Source organism: Cydia amplana, chromosome 12 (assembly GCF_948474715.1).
Source record: "Cydia amplana chromosome 12, ilCydAmpl1.1, whole genome shotgun sequence".
Classification (NCBI taxonomy): Eukaryota; Metazoa; Arthropoda; class Insecta; order Lepidoptera; family Tortricidae; genus Cydia; species Cydia amplana.
Window position 1 is genome coordinate 12551184 of NC_086080.1, and position 18622 is coordinate 12569805.

At 36.1% G+C, this 18622-nt stretch overlaps 3 protein-coding genes across 4 annotated transcripts; 2 read left to right on the forward strand and 1 right to left on the reverse strand.

The window, feature by feature from the left end:
- Nucleotides 1-21: 21 nt before the first annotated feature.
- LOC134653028 (putative uncharacterized protein DDB_G0282133) lies at nt 22-12312 on the reverse strand. Of its 2 annotated transcripts, XM_063508307.1 has the most exons (8): nt 12014-12312; nt 11696-11927; nt 10907-11110; nt 8400-8465; nt 5612-5766; nt 5116-5230; nt 857-4928; nt 22-796 (listed from the first exon to the last, which is right to left on the reverse strand). In XM_063508307.1, exons 1-8 carry the CDS (start codon nt 12091-12093, stop codon nt 513-515), a joined length of 5208 nt encoding a protein of 1735 aa, XP_063364377.1. In that variant the 5' UTR covers nt 12094-12312; the 3' UTR covers nt 22-512. The 2 variants fall into 2 exon arrangements, with proteins under 2 accessions (XP_063364377.1, XP_063364376.1); XM_063508306.1 differs by having other exon boundaries at nt 22-4928.
- A 777-nt stretch (nt 12313-13089) lies between these two features.
- On the forward strand, nt 13090-15095 carry LOC134652618 (prostaglandin reductase 1-like). The gene is made up of 7 exons (XM_063507779.1): nt 13090-13284; nt 13393-13495; nt 13943-14128; nt 14202-14320; nt 14409-14563; nt 14662-14767; nt 14848-15095. The coding sequence occupies exons 1-7, from the start codon at nt 13113-13115 to the stop codon at nt 15078-15080; spliced, it is 1074 nt and encodes a 357-aa protein (XP_063363849.1). The 5' UTR covers nt 13090-13112; the 3' UTR covers nt 15081-15095.
- A 1328-nt stretch (nt 15096-16423) lies between these two features.
- Nucleotides 16424-17998, forward strand: LOC134652619 (methylated-DNA--protein-cysteine methyltransferase). Its single transcript, XM_063507780.1, has 2 exons — nt 16424-16881; nt 17704-17998. Exons 1-2 carry the CDS (start codon nt 16567-16569, stop codon nt 17941-17943), a joined length of 555 nt encoding a protein of 184 aa, XP_063363850.1. The 5' UTR covers nt 16424-16566; the 3' UTR covers nt 17944-17998.
- The last annotated feature ends 624 nt before the right edge of the window (nt 17999-18622 follow it).

The following is an 18622-nucleotide window of genomic DNA, read 5'->3' on the forward strand; positions in this document are numbered from 1 at the left end:
GGAGCAAATTAAAACAATCTAAATGAGCATCCATAAATTTATTAAAATATAGATGTAACAAAACAATTCAACATTGCTTCAATATTTTATGTGTTTAAGAAAATCTCTAGATAGGTAATTTTTACCTAAGCCAATATTTTAAATTTATAAACAATTCGACAATTAAACCCCTGTCATAACTTAAAAGTATATTATTTATAAATTAAACCAGAAATTAAACGTTGCTTCCATTCAAAATAAAGATAAATTACACCTAAGATAATACAAACCATAGTAGTGGATACCTCAACTCTGGAGTCTTAAATATATAGGTATCGCTCTATTATTTACAAATCTTCACATCAGACATTTACACTTATTAGTTACACATACATGACACTGCATTCATCGACTCGCTTATAATCGCTATTTTCATACTTGTGTTCACTATCAGAACCACAACTTTTTTAAATAGTTTTATCACTGTAAATTTTTACTTATTTACATTATTACACAATTACAAATGTATGAAATCATTCATCATAATCATCATACTGTTCATGCTCGTCGCCATCAGAGTTTGGTGGATCGGGATCTTCTTCAACTCGCGGCTTCTTTATTAACAGCCCTTGCTTTTGCAATTTCTCTATAGCCTCCAGTGCAGTTCGTTTTGCAGGGCTCATTTCAGTTGTCTCCACCCGGCTTACTTGACAGGTCTTTGCTACTTTTAGTCCAGAAATGTTACCCAGTCTATTTATTTGTTGCTGTTGAGTTACTGACTGAGCTTTCATTTGTGTAGAAGTTACGACGGCGTTACCTTTTTGCTGTTGAGTAATTGACTGAGCTTTCATTTGTGTAGAAGTTACGACAGAGTTACCTTTCACAATTTGACTGGTACTACAGAATTTACTCGTTTGTGAACTGGAGGCGTAATGTAAGTTGGAACTGGTTTCTGCAGACTCATTGCCGGGAATAAGAGATTCTTTCGGTTTCTTGAAACAACTAAAATGTCCTGGCGGTTCTTCGTTCCCAGGCCTTTTCAAAGTCTGATTTACAACATTAGGCGAAATTTTTAATGGTCGCGCGACGGGTCCCGGTTGACGTGGCATGTTTTTTACTGGCATTCTAGGAGCATTCATAGCCCTTATTGCCGTTACACCGGGTCGCATAGGTACTAACTGATTTGAAACGGATGGTCTCACTACCGTGCTGGATGGGGGTCGAACAGGTCCCGGTTGTCTTATTTTAGGCCGGACGGTCCTAGGAGTAGGCTGTACGGTCCTAGGATTAGGCTGCCTTACTGTAAGCCCTTTTAGATTGTTAGACGAATAAATATTTGGCATTCTAGGGCCCGTCTGCGGTTTTACCATTCTAGGAGCAGGCAACACTTTACTGGCATTGAAAACCTGCTGGTTTACTGTAGTTTGGTTTACTCTGCGTATGGTTTTCGTAACGGTTGTGGTAATTTCTTCTATCACTGTTTCAGACTGAAAGGTTTTAACTTTAACTTCTTTGTTAACAGTATTCACTGCGCCAGATTTTGTAAGTTTCTGCTGCGCAGTAGGATAATTTGGACTTGAAGTGCCAGGACCGGCGTTTCGTTTATTATTATGCATATTCGAAGTACTGGCCTTTTCGCTGTCATTTGTAGTGTCAGGCCTGTTTTGTGTAACGGGCTTCATTACTAATTCTTTACACAAACTACTTTGATTAGCTTTAGATACATTTTCACTAGAATCAGCGGTTTTTTCACTAATTGACTTAATTGTTATATTTTTACTAATATTTTTTAACACGCCTTGGCTATTCGTTTTAAGATTTTCATTTAACCTTACTTTTATATTTTGATTACTATAATCATCCATATCATATATTCCTTTTGTAAATTGCTCGTCGCCACTGTCTTCAGGAGACTGAGTCACAATACCCTCGTTATTAGGATCATTTTCGTGGTCGATGTTATCGTCATCTTCAGTTACTTCTGTTATTTTTACTTTACCAGTGTACGGCTCCTCGTCACTGTCAGTGTCATGTGCAATATTGCCTTGATTGAAACTTTGTGAACCGTGAACCGTTGTAATATTTGATTGATTAAATGCATTTTTTGATTTAACTGTAACTTGTTGACCCAACTGTTTAAGAACATTGTTAAAATTATCGTTTTTATTTGTGGTACCTTTGTTGATAAATGTTGGTTTATGAGATGTATCCAATATCTGTTCAAAATCATCATTAGAACTAAACTCCCCATCATCATGCATTTCATATTCATCTGAAAACTGGTCTGAAAATGTTTCTTCTTTTTTGACAACTACTTTTGGCGTTACTTGATTGTTTGAAGACTTAAGAGTAATATGTTTACTCATATTTTTGATAGCATTTAAAACGGCAGGTGAATTAATGTTAGCTTTAATAGGTTCTTTTTTGATTTGGGTAGGTTCTATTTTGTTTGTTTTTTGTTCGTATTCATCATCAGAGTCATCAATATTGTAAATTTCAATATTTTGATCAATTTCTTTTGTGTGCAAAGACTGTGTAATAACATTACCTTGCTTTATAGCATCAGGCGTGTTATTTGATGACACTGTTCCTTGTTGGCTAACGCTTTTATTTGAAAGTACTGGTTTCGCCGTTATATTTTTTAAATTCTTTAAAATATTGTTACTAGACTGAATGTTAGTCGTCTTTTGCGTTTCATGACCACTTATATTTTCATTTATGTTTCCAAATGTTTTTTTGTTGGTGAGTGATGATTGCACAGTTTTTATTTTGATATTACACTTGTTCATTAGTCTATCCAAAGCTGAGCCGTGATCATTTTGACTTTTCAATGGTGTATCATCTTCGAAATTGTCAAATTCACTATCATTATCCTCATCTTGAGGAATGTCTTCTTTTGTTTGTTTCATCATAGGCGACATGGGCTTTATTATTAAGTTTTTACTAATATTCTTTAACATGTGGGACGATGATGTGAGAACAGATTGTTCTGTATTTTTTTCGCTTTTGTTTTTATTTTCAATCGATCCATCATCTTCGGGATTATCAAAATCACTGTCATTATGTTCGTCATTAGGAATATCTCTTGAGTGTTTTATTAGGGGTGACATGGATTTTATTGTTATATTTTTACTGATGTTCTTTAGGACTTGGGAAGTCGATGTCAAGTGATCAGACTGTTCTATACTTTTGACGCTTTTATTTTTATTATCCGTTGACGTATCGTCTTCCAGATTATCAAATTGACTATCATAGTGTTCGTCGCTAGGGACATCCTCTTTTGGTTGTTTTATTATGGGTGACATGGGTTTTATTGTTACGTTTTTGCTAATATTCTTTAACATGTGGGAAGACGAAGTAATAGGAACAGATTGTTCTATAACTTTGTCGTTTTTATTGATACGTTGATTTTCAACTATTGTGTCGCCTTTGAGATTATCAAAATCACTTTCATTATGTTCGTCGCTAGGAACATCTTCTTTTGTGTGTTTTAGTAGGGGTGACATTGGTTTTACTAATATGTTTTTACTGATATTCTTTAACACGTGGGGAGTCGTAATGGGAAAAGATTGCTCCTTAACTTTGTCGCCTTTACTGTTACTTTGATTTTCAATTAATGTGCCGTCTTCAGGACTGTTAAAAGAATTATCATCACATTCGTCACTGTGAACATCATCCTTTGGGTGATTTATAAGGGGTGACATAGATTTGATTGTTATGTTTTTACTTATACTTTGTAATGCTAGGGCAGGCGATGTTTTGTGAATAGATAGTTCTTTATTTATGTTCTCAGACTTTTTTACATGATTATTCTCAGTATTAGGGGCATCATCTGTTTTGTACATAGCATCAGTCTTTTCGTTACCTATTGTGCTGTTTTTATTCGTTTCTGGAACACTAACATTTTTGAGTGACTTAATAGTAATAGCACTGTTTAAACTCTTCAATGTGTCTAAAGTATTCGTTTTTTGCAGAACATTACTTGGACAATTTTGTTCATCAGTATTATCTACTTCTGATGTGGAAGTGTTAGACTTCTTTTCTTCATCACATGGTGCTGATTGAGTGATAGGTTTGATTGTTATTTGTTTGCTAATATTTTTAATTGCGTCATTCTTGTTATGGTCAGCCAAAATGTTATTGCTTCCATTTGGTAACTTGACATGTCTGGCACATTCATTATTGCTTTCATTTAAATTTGCGTTAGCGGATTCTTTATTTACGGTTTCATCATTCCTATTGTCTATAGTATCTTTATCATTGATCTCTTGATTGATATTTGGGCTTGTGTCAGGAATACATAATTGTGGCTTATAAGATTTGGCGTCATCGCGTTTTTCTTCTTTTTCATGCCTATTAGTTTCCATGCCCTCAGGGGCTTCCGTAGTATCAGCAGGGTGCTGATTTATTGTTTTTACTTTGAATTCTGTTTCGCCATCGGGCGCTTTCTCTTGTCCAGACTTTTTTACTATTTTCAATTGACTGCTACTTTGATTAAGTAATTTTGATAAAACAGCATTTGAAGCACTAATAGCGTTTGTTTTTGGCTGATTCACGAGATTTCTAATCTGAGGGTTAATTTTAATAGGTTGACCTATTGATTTAACTTTTGGAAATGATGGTTTGTTACCAGACGGAACTTTAACAGCAATACCTAACCTTTGTAACTTTTGCAAGTCCGCAGATGACACATGTTTTGCGCCTGATTTTGGAATTTGCGGTTTTTTAACTTTAAGTTGTTTTGTTATTACCTTTGTAGGAACTTCCTCGATACCTTGGAAATCTAGATCTTCGCCAAATACATCCTGGTTCATACTTAAGAACTCATCAAGAGTAATGGCTGATTTCTTAGATTTTTTGTGCTTCTTATGTTTTTTGGACCTTTTAGACCTTTCAGGAAGCTCATTACTGTCCTTGGGTTCATCCATAGCCATTTGGAGAAAACTTTCCTAGAATGTGAACAAAGCATATTAATGTAATTTAAAGAAAAGTGACCTATCACTTATCACAGATTTCGACTTAAGACTAAATTTTCTAATTAATCGAAACAGGGACTGCTGCACTGTTGCTAAGTAAATGTATAATCATGATATTTAGATCTGCTTTTGATAATCTAATAATAGTATAGGTACTTACGATTCCAACAGCATTCAAATTAGTCTCAACATCAGGTAAACTATTCAAATCTTCAATCCTTTCCATAAGCGGTGGGACAGTCTCTAGAGAGAATTCTGTTATTTCATTGTCATTCCTGCAAAACATACAATTTATTTAGAACAAGTGAGCTCCGCGTTGGGTGAGGATTGTGAAATTGGATATGGTGATTACGAACCCTAGCTCATAGTACAGAATATAAGTTAAATTTGGTAAAAAAATGGTGTGTACTAGATTAATCCCAACTTGGCTGAATAGAGTGAATAATTACCCCTCTGGGTAAGGTGAGATGACTGAATCTTTCGTAAAAAAAAACGCAGTATGAAGTCCTTCAGTTCTGTTTTAGAGTGAATCTAATGCTGGTTAGGTAAGAAGTTGATAAAAATATTAAACACTAATATGAGGCAGAGCCGGCAGAGGAGTACGACAAATTCAAAGTTTGTGTTGTATTAATGACATTAAGGGACATAAGGCTTACATTTCATTTGTTTCACTGTACAAGTCTTCTGAAGAGTGGAAGGTGAGATGTAACTCATAGGCGTCCAAATGATAGAAAACGGCTTCACAGAGGGGACACCGTAATACATCTGTTGGACGTTGGTTCTCTTCCTCGTGATCGTCGCACATATGTTTCTACAATCAAGACATTAAAAAGTTGCATTATAAATGCATACACATAAATATACACTCGGCGTCACGGAAATCGCACACCCACTGATTTTTGTTTCAAGCGAATATAGCTCTTATCATATGTATTATACCCTATCACTATTAATATGATTTAAAAGCACAATTAATAAGCTTTAAAACATGAATAAAGCATTTTCGGAAAAAATGATAATAATCACGAAATTATGGCGTTCTGAAAGAACACCTAGAATACGCGTTGTAAGGGTCGCTAGTTGCGTTACCTTGGATAGGTATAAAAGGGGGGGTAAAAGTGTGATATGGGTCATTCGGTATCCAGAGTTCACAGAGATCATCCCGAAACAGCTGGAAAAATAAAACACCCCAAGAAAATGGATACCACGGAAGTAGTAGCAGCTCAAGCAGTAGCCCTGGTGGAATTAGGAATGACGCAGTCTGCGGTTGCTCGGCAGCTCAACATAAGCGGTTTCTGAGTTCTACGAGCAGTTCATCAATTCCAGAGGACTGGAAACTTCACCAGGGAGCCTGGATCCGGAGGACAACGCTGCACTTCCGAGAGATACGACCGGTTTATTGTGTCGTCGTCTTTGCGGGACCGTTTCTCCAACGCTGTCCAGCTGCAGCAGGAGCTACGAGCAGTTCGGAGAACGGTGGTAAGCGTCTCTACAGTAAGGAGAAGGTTGCGGGAGAAGAATATCATGCCCCATAGAGCGGCTACGGGTCCCAAATTGACGGCAGAGCATCGGCGAATCAGACGTAAGTTTGCTTGCGAACACAAGGATTGGACGGTCGAGCAATGGAAGGCTGTCCTCTTCTCCTATGAGATCAGGGTGTATCTTTTCTGCAACGATAGGCGCAGAAGAGGGTACAGAAGGCAAGGGAAACGTTATTCACAGACCTGTCTTAAAGAAACCGTCGGATACGGAGGAGGATCCTGCATGTTCTGGGTTGGCATTTCCCTCGCCGGCAAAACCGAGCTCGTTTGTGTTTCTAGCACCGGTGGTGGTCGAGGCCAGGGATCCATGACTGCTCATCGGTACATCACAGAGATCCTGGAGGATCATGTGGTTCCATACGCCGAATTTGTCGGTCCTGGGTTCACATTCATGCAGGATAACGCCCGCTCCCAAACAGTGTTGATTGTTCGGGACCACCTTGATCAGGTTGGGATCACCGTTATGCAGTGGCCAGCAAGGAATCTGGACCTGGATCCCATAGAACACCTTTGGGGTCAGCTAAAATGGAAGCTGCGGTCACGTGATCCTGCACCAGCGATCCCTGGAACACCTTCGAAATGCCGTCATTGAGGAGTGGGATGCTATTCCTCAAGAGCACACCGTGACTCTCGTGAGGTCCATGAAGGCTCGCATGGAGGCAGTAATTAAGGCCACAGGAGGCAACACTAGGTTTTAAGTTTAATTTTAAGCATTTGTATTGCAATATTTGTTGATTTTATTGTGTTTTAATTTGTTGATTTTTTTTTGCATGAACATACGATTTTTATTTCTTATTAAAAAATATGCCTTTGTTTTTTACTTTTTACTAACTTTTGCATTGTTTTTAAATGAAGGGTTAAATTCTCTTTAAAATGAACCCCCACACTCCTACTTTACCTTCAACAACATAAGGTTTATAACGGCTTGAAACAAAAATCCGTGGGTGTGCGATTTCCGTGACGCCGAGTGTATATTCTAGATGGAGTCTGGACACACAATAACACCGTAACAAGTAGGTATGTTTTGTTGATATGCGACGTTCCACGGGAAAAGGTACCTTATGGCGGTCGGCGCTTACGTCACGTAGTACCGCAGTATTGGAGCTTCATTAATAATAGCGTGAGTGCCAACTGCCATAAGGTACCTTTACCCGTGGAACGTCACGTATGTGTGCTGCAATAAAGTAAGGAAGCATGAAAATTTATTATAATTCCATAACAGTCCTTAATATCATCGATTGCGAGTTGCAGTCGCCGCGAGCACTCCAGCCTGAAGATGGACCCCCGAAGGGCCCGAAACATGTCGCCAATAGCGACTAAAAATTCAAGTGAGTGAAACCGTTGTCGTATAAACAGTCCTTAATATCTCGAAAATCATGTCTCAACCTGTTCCATTATGCATTTGGTTCACATGGTACTAAATAAATAGGTACTTCGCTGTACACTGACCAACACATTTATAATTGCAACAAAAGTAGGGCAATACAATACCTATACCAAAGAGAATTTGAAATAGAGCCGGATTGTCAAAGTAAATTATATAGGCACAGTAAATACACTGCCATCTTTTGACAAAAGATTAAAACTGTTAGAACGCCATTTGACTTTGACCCTTATTCTTTCACGGATATGTGTTAATTTGTTAAATATTGAAATTAACGCCACCTACGCGAGAGTAGGCCAAAAGTATGGTGCAATCTCTTCGAGCGATGGCGACAGTAACTCTCTATTCACTCTATTCTCTTTGCCTATACGCAGATTTTTCATAATTATTGAAGTACATGTGCCTCTAAAATTCTTGAAGCATTTCCAATACTTTTAATTTAATCATTCAACTTCAACATACTTTAAAACTTAAAAGCTAAATCTAAAAATAAATAATACTAAACTATACAATACTTACATGTAAATTAACTTTGTTAATATATTCCTCTCCACAGAATGAACAGTAATATACAGGCAGTAGATCCTGAAACCAATACAATTACACATTTAATTTTTTTAATAAATATTTCTATAACATTGTTACATTTTATTTTCTAATCTAATGGTTGGCATCTACAAAGTCAACCCAGAGCTTATTAGGGACCTATTTAACCTTTTGGCCGCCGGACCTAGTCCGCAAAGACGTTCACTCACACGCCAGAGCAAATTTTAAGTAAACAACTAATAAAAAGTTTAGGGATTGCAAATAGTGATATCGATATTTACAATTTATGGTAAAAATCTTCTCAATTTGGCTTTGTTCTTATCCAACTTTAATTTATTTCGAAAATGCCAAAAATTAACATATTTTTTACACACGACAATGTTAAAAATAAAGGTCTTTATCATTAAAAACAACCACTAAACAATATCGATTCATGACGTAATATCACCGCACTAGGCTGTACAAGAAGTCGTTTATACAAGACAACGGCGCGCATGGACTGTCCGCAGTGCAGACCGACAAGGACTGTTTCCGCGCGGACTAAGTAATAATAGTCTCTAGGTCAACGGCGTAAGCGCTTGTCGGTACGTAAACTTTATAAGCGTAACGTTAGAGCCGCGCATCGTGTGTCGATAATATAAATGTAAGTACCGAAACTGCATTGGGGAAAATTGCACGTGGGTTAATTGAATTGTCAATGAGTGAAGAACAATAATATTGGAAAAGGGTGGGGATCGGAAATGTTCGGGAATGCATGTTTCACATTCGACATGTTCCTTAGATGAGCTTCTCAGTTCCCGTATTACATCCTCCCTACCATGACAATTTTTCGTCAATTTCAAATATATAACATTCTCATAGTTAGGCGACACTGACTATATAGTCCTAGCGTCCGCCTGTACCATTCTTGTGCGAAGCGGTCACTGCAGGGTATCACTCCCCACTACACTATCATCTTAAAATGAATCTTTTGTTCTGCAAATAAAGCACAAGGACAGATTTACTTGTCTGATTCTACTATCAACAGGTGAAGAAGCTCCCTGAACTTCAGATATAGTTAATGCCTGTATCTCGTCTCGTTTTACGTATTCTAGTTACAAGTTACCACCAATTGGCATTTAACAAGTGTTCAAATGCTTAAATAAAACCCGATTTGCGATTTCATATTTATTTTGAATATTCTCATATCGAGTTAACATTCCCATCCCTAGCTGTCTTGTATACAAGACAACGGCGACGAGGAACAAGAAAAACGTTGAAATCTGGAGCAATTTTTTTGAGAGCCTTATTATAAAAGAATGGATTTCTATAGCTGCAATAAATGCAATTTTTTTTTTATTCAAGGACCTAAAACATTAACATGAGTGTAAAAAAAATTATAATTGATATTTTTTCCACATTTACCGAGCGGTTGAATTTTTGTCTTGTATACAAGACAGCGGCGCCAGTGTATCGTTCTATCGTTGTCTTGTATACATGCCAACGGCGGTCAAAGGGTTAACCATGGGGACAATTGATACCTCACACTGTCAATTTCTGTGCATTTCTGGGTTGATAAATATTATGACGATACCAAGGGTCAATATAAACTTTTTATCTGGCTTTACCTTCAACAATAATTACTTGTTGGAGAAGGTAAGGTAATTTGTTACTGTCAGTAAATTGCAATTAACTATGGCATGTATCATCATAACCAGGCTTCTTCTTACTCTACAAGAGGGTTTGTATTATAGTTATAGTCTCTTGCAAGCCCTTACTTCACTTTTTGCCTAAGCTGTATAGTTCGTTTTTTTAGCATTAGAAAGAACTTGAAAGAAGGTAAGCGATTTTGACATGTCTTTTAATTGAAAAACACTTTTTTAAAATCAATAACTATTACTTATGAAAGCAGAAGACTATAAAAGATCGTATTGGATTCATAATGGTTACATATTTACCATAACTTATTTTTAAAATGTGTTTTTCAATTAAAAGACACATCAAGATTGTTTACCTTATTTCTAATGCTAAAAAAAACGAAGTATAGTAATGGTATTATATTACAGTAGGGTTCTCAGAGTGTGGTATGCAAACCCCCAGGGGATTGCAAGCAATCATAAAGGGATTCGCGACAAGCAAAGACCTATAGACAGACTTTGTGAAATACAGAGTGGGATTTTTTTTGTTATGTTGTTCACAGTCATCTGGAAATGGATCTGGATCTTTGTTGGTTGCAAATCTGGGCAATTCCTAATTGCATTTATATACCAGTGCATGTCAATATTGTCAATCAACTAAATAAAACCTTTATGCTGAATTTAGTACAAGTATTACTATTTAATGTAAGGTGATCATCTTTTCATACAAAACAGTTAGGACCTAGAATTTTTTAACATACATGTAAAGCTCTACTGAAAAAGGATATTCTTTGAATTCAACCCCAAAGGAAATGAAAATGATGTTGAAAGTTTTTTACAACTTTAGTAATAGGTAATACAAACCTGATTCACCACCTTCTGTTTCTTGGAGTGTCCAATAATGGGTAGATCCGAGTCTTGTCTATGAAAGAATTTGTTGTGGTACACCATAGCAGAAGGAACCACAAAATATACACTACAGCTATCACAGTGGAAATGACTATCCTTGCTTCCGGGTACCTCCTCAGTAGCATCATGGTTTGTATGTAAATGTTTATTATATAGGTGCTGAAAAATAGTAATTCACAAATTGGTTTCTATTGGTAACAAAAAATACTCTCTTAATATAAATAATATAGTGTGTCAAAGGTCTGTTTGATTTCAAACATAGACAGAGAGAATCATACTATCTTTGTCTTACACTAGTACTAGCACCCAAAAGAAAAGGATGAGTATAGTTTTTTTTTGTTCCTATTTACTGACAAGATTTGGTTGACCCAGTATAATACATTTGTCAATTACCATAACTTTTTAAAACTTGAATATAATAAGTAAGCCTAACTTCCTAACAGATTTTTTAAGGTTCTACTAATTAGCATATTTTGCAAACATAATACTAAATAGGTATGTCCCTAACAGAATACCTCATTAAAATAAAACTCACCTCAGTATCAATTTAGTACTGAGATAGGTTTTGAAGAGTAGTTACAATATACTGACATATTCAACAGTTACTTTTAGTCGTCTACTGACTATGGACAAAGTACGGAACGGACCCGATCGTTCGTTTTATTGCCTTTGCTAGATAATACTTTCGAATGAGATTAGTTGTATAGTGTGAGGTTATGTGTCACACTTGCCACACTGGCTTACCTTCATCGTGAAGAGTTTCCCGCACCAAGGACAGAAGTACTTCGCATCGTGCTCCGGGTGGACTTTATGCTTGTGAGTTATGGCCTTAGATATAGTAGGAAACACTTCGTCGCACACATCGCAGTTCACCACTTCTGACGCGTCGTTCGACTTTTCATTCGCAAACGGCACCTCATTCTGAACACGGCTTTTGGTCTTGATGCTTTCATTAAACTTAGGATCACCATGTTTCCTGGTAAAACCATAGAATGATTAAACATCTCATAAGATATGAATATTAACATCATACAACTTGATTTATATGAAGTAGATAGATACCTGAAATGAATTTGTAATTCGTCCTTATTATCGAACGTTTCCTTGCACAAAATGCAGTTAAATTCTTCTGCCGAACTCATTACGGCAAATACGTAAACAGTGCAATTTCTTCAACGTTGTATTTACACTGAAGCTGCTACAAATTTACATGAAACATCCATAACACTGAAGCATTTTATTTAACAATGTTTGCTGGAAAGTACATTAATGATATAATAACTAACTGATTGTAATCCCATAATCATTGATTCAATGCATATTTATTTTATGAAATTCAACCACATTACAATGAAAACACAACAAGCAAGCCATTTTGTTTTTGTTCCATAAAATAAAATTTAAATTAAGTGGAGTGGCAACACAGAACATTATTTAGCCTTATGGAAATGTTTAAGCTACACATTTAAAATCGCTGTTATAACTTTGACTCAAATTAAAGATTGCTGAAATTCAGAACATGCAGGGCTATCATGATATTATTTTAAGATATAGGAGGCAAACGAGCAGACGGATCACCTGATGGTAAGCGATTTACCATTAAGCCCTTCCACACTCGTGCGCGAATCGGGGCGCGAAGCGTTGTTTTTGACAAAAAATTATACATACTTATCAAGTATTATAATTAAAAAAAATACGAAAATAAAGATACAGAGTGGCTACCGCGAAAACCGAATTTCGCAAATTGCGGGGATCTTTCTATTTTACTCCAATGAAGGAGTAATTAGAGTGATAGAGAAAAATGCCCGCAATTTGCGAAATCCGGTTTTCGCGGTAGCCCCTCACTATTAGAGAATTACAGTTTAAGTCTTCGTTTTTTTAATAAAACACTCAAAATACGGTAAAAGGTAAAATATGACCTTGGACGTGAAACAATATTCAATCAAAATATTTGCAATAATCTGTTATGAATTTTTGTCAAAATAATCGGTTATACCACTTGTAACCGTGGACGACCATGAAAAGGTTTAAACTTACTAATCTTTCTTCCCTACAAGCGTCAAATCTTTACACTTGACTTTCGAGCACCTTGTGAAGATTTACTGTACATTCCAGAATATCTTTCAGGTATATATTACTGACCATTAACAATTGACAGAAAATGTTGAAGCAAATAAGCACATCTACGTTCTTCTGCGCAAAACGCGCTTATTCGAACGTTGTTGGAAAAATAAATGCACGAAAGTATGTGCTAACAAAATATTTCCAAGGGGAGCCAAAAAAGAGCGACTTTAAAATTGTTGAAGAAGAACTTCCAGAAATAAAAGATGGAGGTAAATATAATATGAGTACGAATAATAAAAAAAACTATCTAATTTTAGTTCTAATTAAGGCATGGATTACTTGTTTAACTCAAAAAACTGTTTTTTAATCTTTTACAGAAATATTGACGGAAGCAGAATATTTAAGTGTTGATCCTTACATGCGCGCTTATATGATCGGATACAAATTGCCCACTGACATGATAGGTGGCCAAGTCGCTAAGTATGGAGCATAGAGTAACTTCTATATGTATACTGATATGGAGTATTTTATCATTATATTATTCATTATTAAATTTATTTATTTTGGGTGTCAGCGGATGGTTAGCAGCAATACAAAAAGCTATATGAAACTTAAGAACTCCACAAACCTTGCAACAAGTTGCATGCGATTTTTGATACATTGCCGACTAATGGCTGATTAAAGGATTATCAATGCATGGCGGCATTTCATCGATCGATTGAATTCGTTGCTCCTACTTAGCCAGCAATAATCTAAATTTGCGATTTGAAATGCGAAATGTATCAACCGCATGCGCCTTGTTGCAGGGTAAGTGAAGCCCTTTAAGTTATAAGGTATAATCAGTGAAAAGCTCTTCAGCTGAGATTATCTACATATATAAATATATTATATTCGTTTATAAATAAAAATTAACTTTCACAATTTCAGAATAATTGCGAGTCGTAATGATCAGTACCCAGTGGGCAAATACGTGGCTGGTCCATTTGGATGGCGCACACATACCATTTGCAACCCTAAATCATCACCGTATTTAGGATTTATGCCTATCACAGTTTTGCCTGATATGAGCCCACATCCAATTTCGCTTGGCTTAGGAGTAATTGGAATGCCTGGGTAAGAACAATCTTTAAAGTGAATATACAATGTCTACTGGAATGGCTGACTGGAATGACAACGTTTTTTTTAGAAATACAGCATATTTCGGCGTTAAAGAAATATTGTACCCAAAAGCAGGAGAGACCATTGCCATTACTGGAGCAGCTGGTGCAGTAGGTTCCCATGTTGGACAAATCGGAAAAATACTAGGTACGGGAAATATATTTTTAAGCATCTAAGCAATATTATTGCAATCATAATGTGCAGTTTATATATGTCCTATTTTTTATTTCACCAGGTTGTCGCGTGATCGGATTTGCTGGTACAGATGAAAAATGTGAATATTTGCAGAAGGAGTTGGGTTTTGATTACGCTTTCAATTACAAAACTGCTAATATCAAAACTGCTTTGAGAGAAGGAGCACCAAATCGCATTGACTGCTACTTTGATAATGTACCTATGTTTTAAATTCTTCTTTAAACAGATTTTTTGTATTTTGATACTAGTTTTATTTAAATACTTTTATTTAATTTTGTAAAACTTTATTGTAGGTTGGCGGTGAAATTAGCTCGACAATTATGGGTCATATGAACAAATACGGACGCGTGGCAGTTTGTGGTTCTATATCGTCGTATAATGATACGGCTTTACCAAAAGGTAAGTACACATCTATAACAAAAACCACGAATTAAGATATACGATTACTGTTTGATCTAATGTTAAAAATGTGTTTTTAGTGACTATACTACAACCATCAATCGTGTTTAAAGAACTAAAAGTAGAGGGGTTTTTAGTAAACCGTTGGCTTGATCGATGGGACGAAGGAATCAAAGCTAATATGAACTGGTTGCAAGAGGGAAAAATTAAATATCAAGAGAAAGTTTACAATGGTTTTGATAACATGGTTGAAGCGCTGGTTGGAATATTGAGAGGAGAAAATACTGGAAAAGCTGTTGTTAAAGTAAAGTAATCAATATTGTATTGTGTTTTAATAAAATGTCAGTATACAAAGAATTGATTTAATAAACCGACCCTTTACAATAATTCCTTTCATTTCAAACATTGTTTTATCATTTTCATAAATTATTATGAGCCCCTAAATCCCACTGTTGAATAAAGTCCTTCCCCTTATATGTATTTCCCATCGTCTTGGTGTTTGCTAATTGTAGCCAGTCTCTTAAAAAGAAGTCCAAGTTATTCCATCATCGCGGACGAGGTCTGCTGGCTCACTGAAGTCACTGGTTTGACTCTTGGGGCTCCCACACCTTAGTTATCTTGGTCCACAGTAAACCAGCATACGGCAGACATAGCCGGCCTGCCTGGTGACGTCAATACAATCTCATACTTTTTGGTCACCTGCTGTGTCGTGACGGTCGTGAGTGTCGTGACTCTAAATCGTATCTGTGGATGGCTACGAATGCTACGATAAGGTATAATTTTAATATAGTTATATGAGAATGATTTGGATATCGATCCTGTCTTAATATGTAAAGCCCCCAACCCTTGATGGGATTCAAAGTCACAGACACTCTGTATACAGGCGCTTGTATACTTTGTCGTGGTCGTCGATAATAATAATATTGTCCCCGATTTATAGTTACCGTCCACGATAAAGTATAAAATAAAAGCGCCAAGTACGCAAGTACATAAAAAATAAATAAATAATATTAATATCTCGCCGATAATTGAAACCATGCTAGCCCTGCGTTGTAGTTGAGTAGTTGACTATAGTCGGATTATTTGTATTTGCATTATTTGACACATTACGACTGAAGTTTATAGATTTATGTAACTAACCCAAATAGATTGTGACAACAAGCGATTACGATTGGATGGCACCTAGACTGAGGTATCAAATTGTGACGTTTAATGAATTTTTATTTGAGATTTAAATAAAGCTAGCTATTATATGGTTAATAAATAATAATAAGAAAATATAATAAATTTAATAATGCTTTGTTGCGACCTAAAATGAAATATTTATATCGATTTACTTAGACGACTACCGATTCATAACGGTGGTGTTCGGAAAACCCTAAATAAATAAATAAAGACGTAGAACGTAAACATTTGCAGTGCAATTGTCTTCCTTTGTGATTTCGATGTGCAAGACATTTTACGTTGTATTGCTGTTGTGAGTGACATGTGTCAAATAATGCAAATAGGAATAATCCGACTATAGTTGAACTGAACGCAGGGCTGTCAAGTGTCAGTGTCACTGTCACTCGCATTGCGCGCGCTGTTGTTTTATTTATGATTTAATGGTGATTTATTTTGAGTTACCGTTATAAGTTGAACAGGTATATTATAGTATCAAGTATCAAACCATTCTAACAAAACTATAATAATAATATCGCTCTTTATGAATTCAAATACATTAATTGTGTCGTGTCAACAAGATACTCGCCAGATCAGTGATTCAAATTGGTGCTTAGCGGTGAAAATAATATCACACTATGCCTAATTTCAGTTTCCTCGATAAATACTCAAAGAAATCGTCCAAAAAAACTGTTTACGTGTGTGTATTTGAATCTCCAGTGGGTGAAGTAATTGCAGCTGCAGATAATGAACTCTTGTATGTTGTCACTTTCGAGGATTCAAAAGTGTTCGAAAAAGGTTTCAAAACTCTTAGTGATGAACTGTCGTGTAATTTTAAGCAAGAGAAGAACGGTATTTTGAATCAGTTTGAAGAGGAACTCAAGGCTTATTTGAATGGTGATTTAAAGAAGTTCTCAGTGCCTATAAAAACTTATGGCTCTGATTTTCAGAAGGTTTGTTTACATTTGTTCTGGCCTAGGTTTTCACTTAAATTGTTTTTTTTTAATGAATAAATATTATAGGAAAAATTTAAACACTAATATTCAAACCCTCCTGCTTCATAGGGAGAGGGTCACTATCAACTAGGCTAGGAGGCCATTAAATTTATGTTCAATTTAATATATTACATGTTTAACACATTCACTACCAGACAAAAAACGGCGCACTACCCCAGAAACTGGTCGTCTATAGCTGTGTATAAAACAACCCAGTGCCCAGGTTGTCCGGCATCTGAGCAAAGTTCACGAGCGCCCACCAGGCGGGTTCTCGGTAGTCGAAGTGATAAAGATAGAATTCTCGGTAGATAAAGATAAAATTTAGTTTATTCAAGTAGGAATAATTACAATGCGCTTATGATCGTCAAATAAAGCTATAGCGTCAAATATAGCTAAAGTTATTGACCACAAAGAAAATAACTTAGGGGTCATCCATTAATTACGTCACACGTTTAGGGGGAGGGAGGGGGTCAAGAAAATGTGACATGTTGTGACATGGGGGAGGGGGGAGTCACAAGCATTGTGATGTCACTTTAACTTCATCAGTAACCGAAAAAATTTTTATTAAAAAAATAATGCCGAATTAATATTGTCGTTTTTGTTGAAAACAAAATTGCCTAAAATGTGACATCACACCAGGGGGGGAGGGGTTTGCAAAATGTGACCAAGTGTGACAAGGAGGGGGAGGGGTAAAAAAACCTAGTAATTCGTGTGACGTAATTAATGGATGATCCCTTATATATTCATTTCATGTTACAAATTTGAACCAAAATATTACAGGAGGTATGGAACAAGCTGTTAGAGCTTCCATATGCATCAACAATGTCTTACGGTGACCTGGCTAAAGCCATGGGACGGCCAGGCAGCCACGCCAGGGCTGTAGGCGCGGCCTGCGGAGCCAACTCGCACCTGGTGGTGGTGCCCTGTCACCGTCTGGTTGGATCTACAACTAAAGGGGGCTTTAACAGTGGAGTTGACAGAAAGGAATGGTTACTACAACTTGAAAAGGAACATTCATGAATTTGGTAAGGTTTTTATTTGAATGTAAAAATTGTCTTCATTATAAGTACAAAATAAATAATTTTGATTTTTAACTCAACTTAGTATTTACTGACATAATAAATTAAGTAGGATGAGTGTTTCAGTACACCAATAAAATTCAAACTTAAGTATTTAGCAGAAGTAGTTATAATAGTAGTATGAGACATATGAGTAGAAAAAATAGTTTAGGTCAATATTGAAACTAATAAACGAGACAGTGTATTGCCTTTTTCGAGTGAGAATGAAATTGCGCCAAAATAGATTACTTAAGTACCAAATTGCGTTTGGACTAAATCTGAAGAATCATGAAAATTCTTACCATCCAAAATCTCATGAAACTCATGATGAGACATAATTCCTAAAATTCCCTATTTTAAATTTCACAACTAAACAAAGTCTCAGTCCCTTATTTTTTTTCTAGTAAAATCATATTTTTTAAGACATCAATGCCTGGGTGCCCACAGTGTTTTACTTTAAAGAAATAACAACATAAAAATCACCACTGACACCAAAAAGAAATTTCTCTACAGGCTCTAGGCTCCAAATTGGCGGGTTGCAAACGTCACTCAGCACTGAACTATGAAGCGTCTAAAACAATAAAAATTTAGCGTACACTTTAACGATGGTGCAAGAGTGCAACCGACTCTAAATAACACAC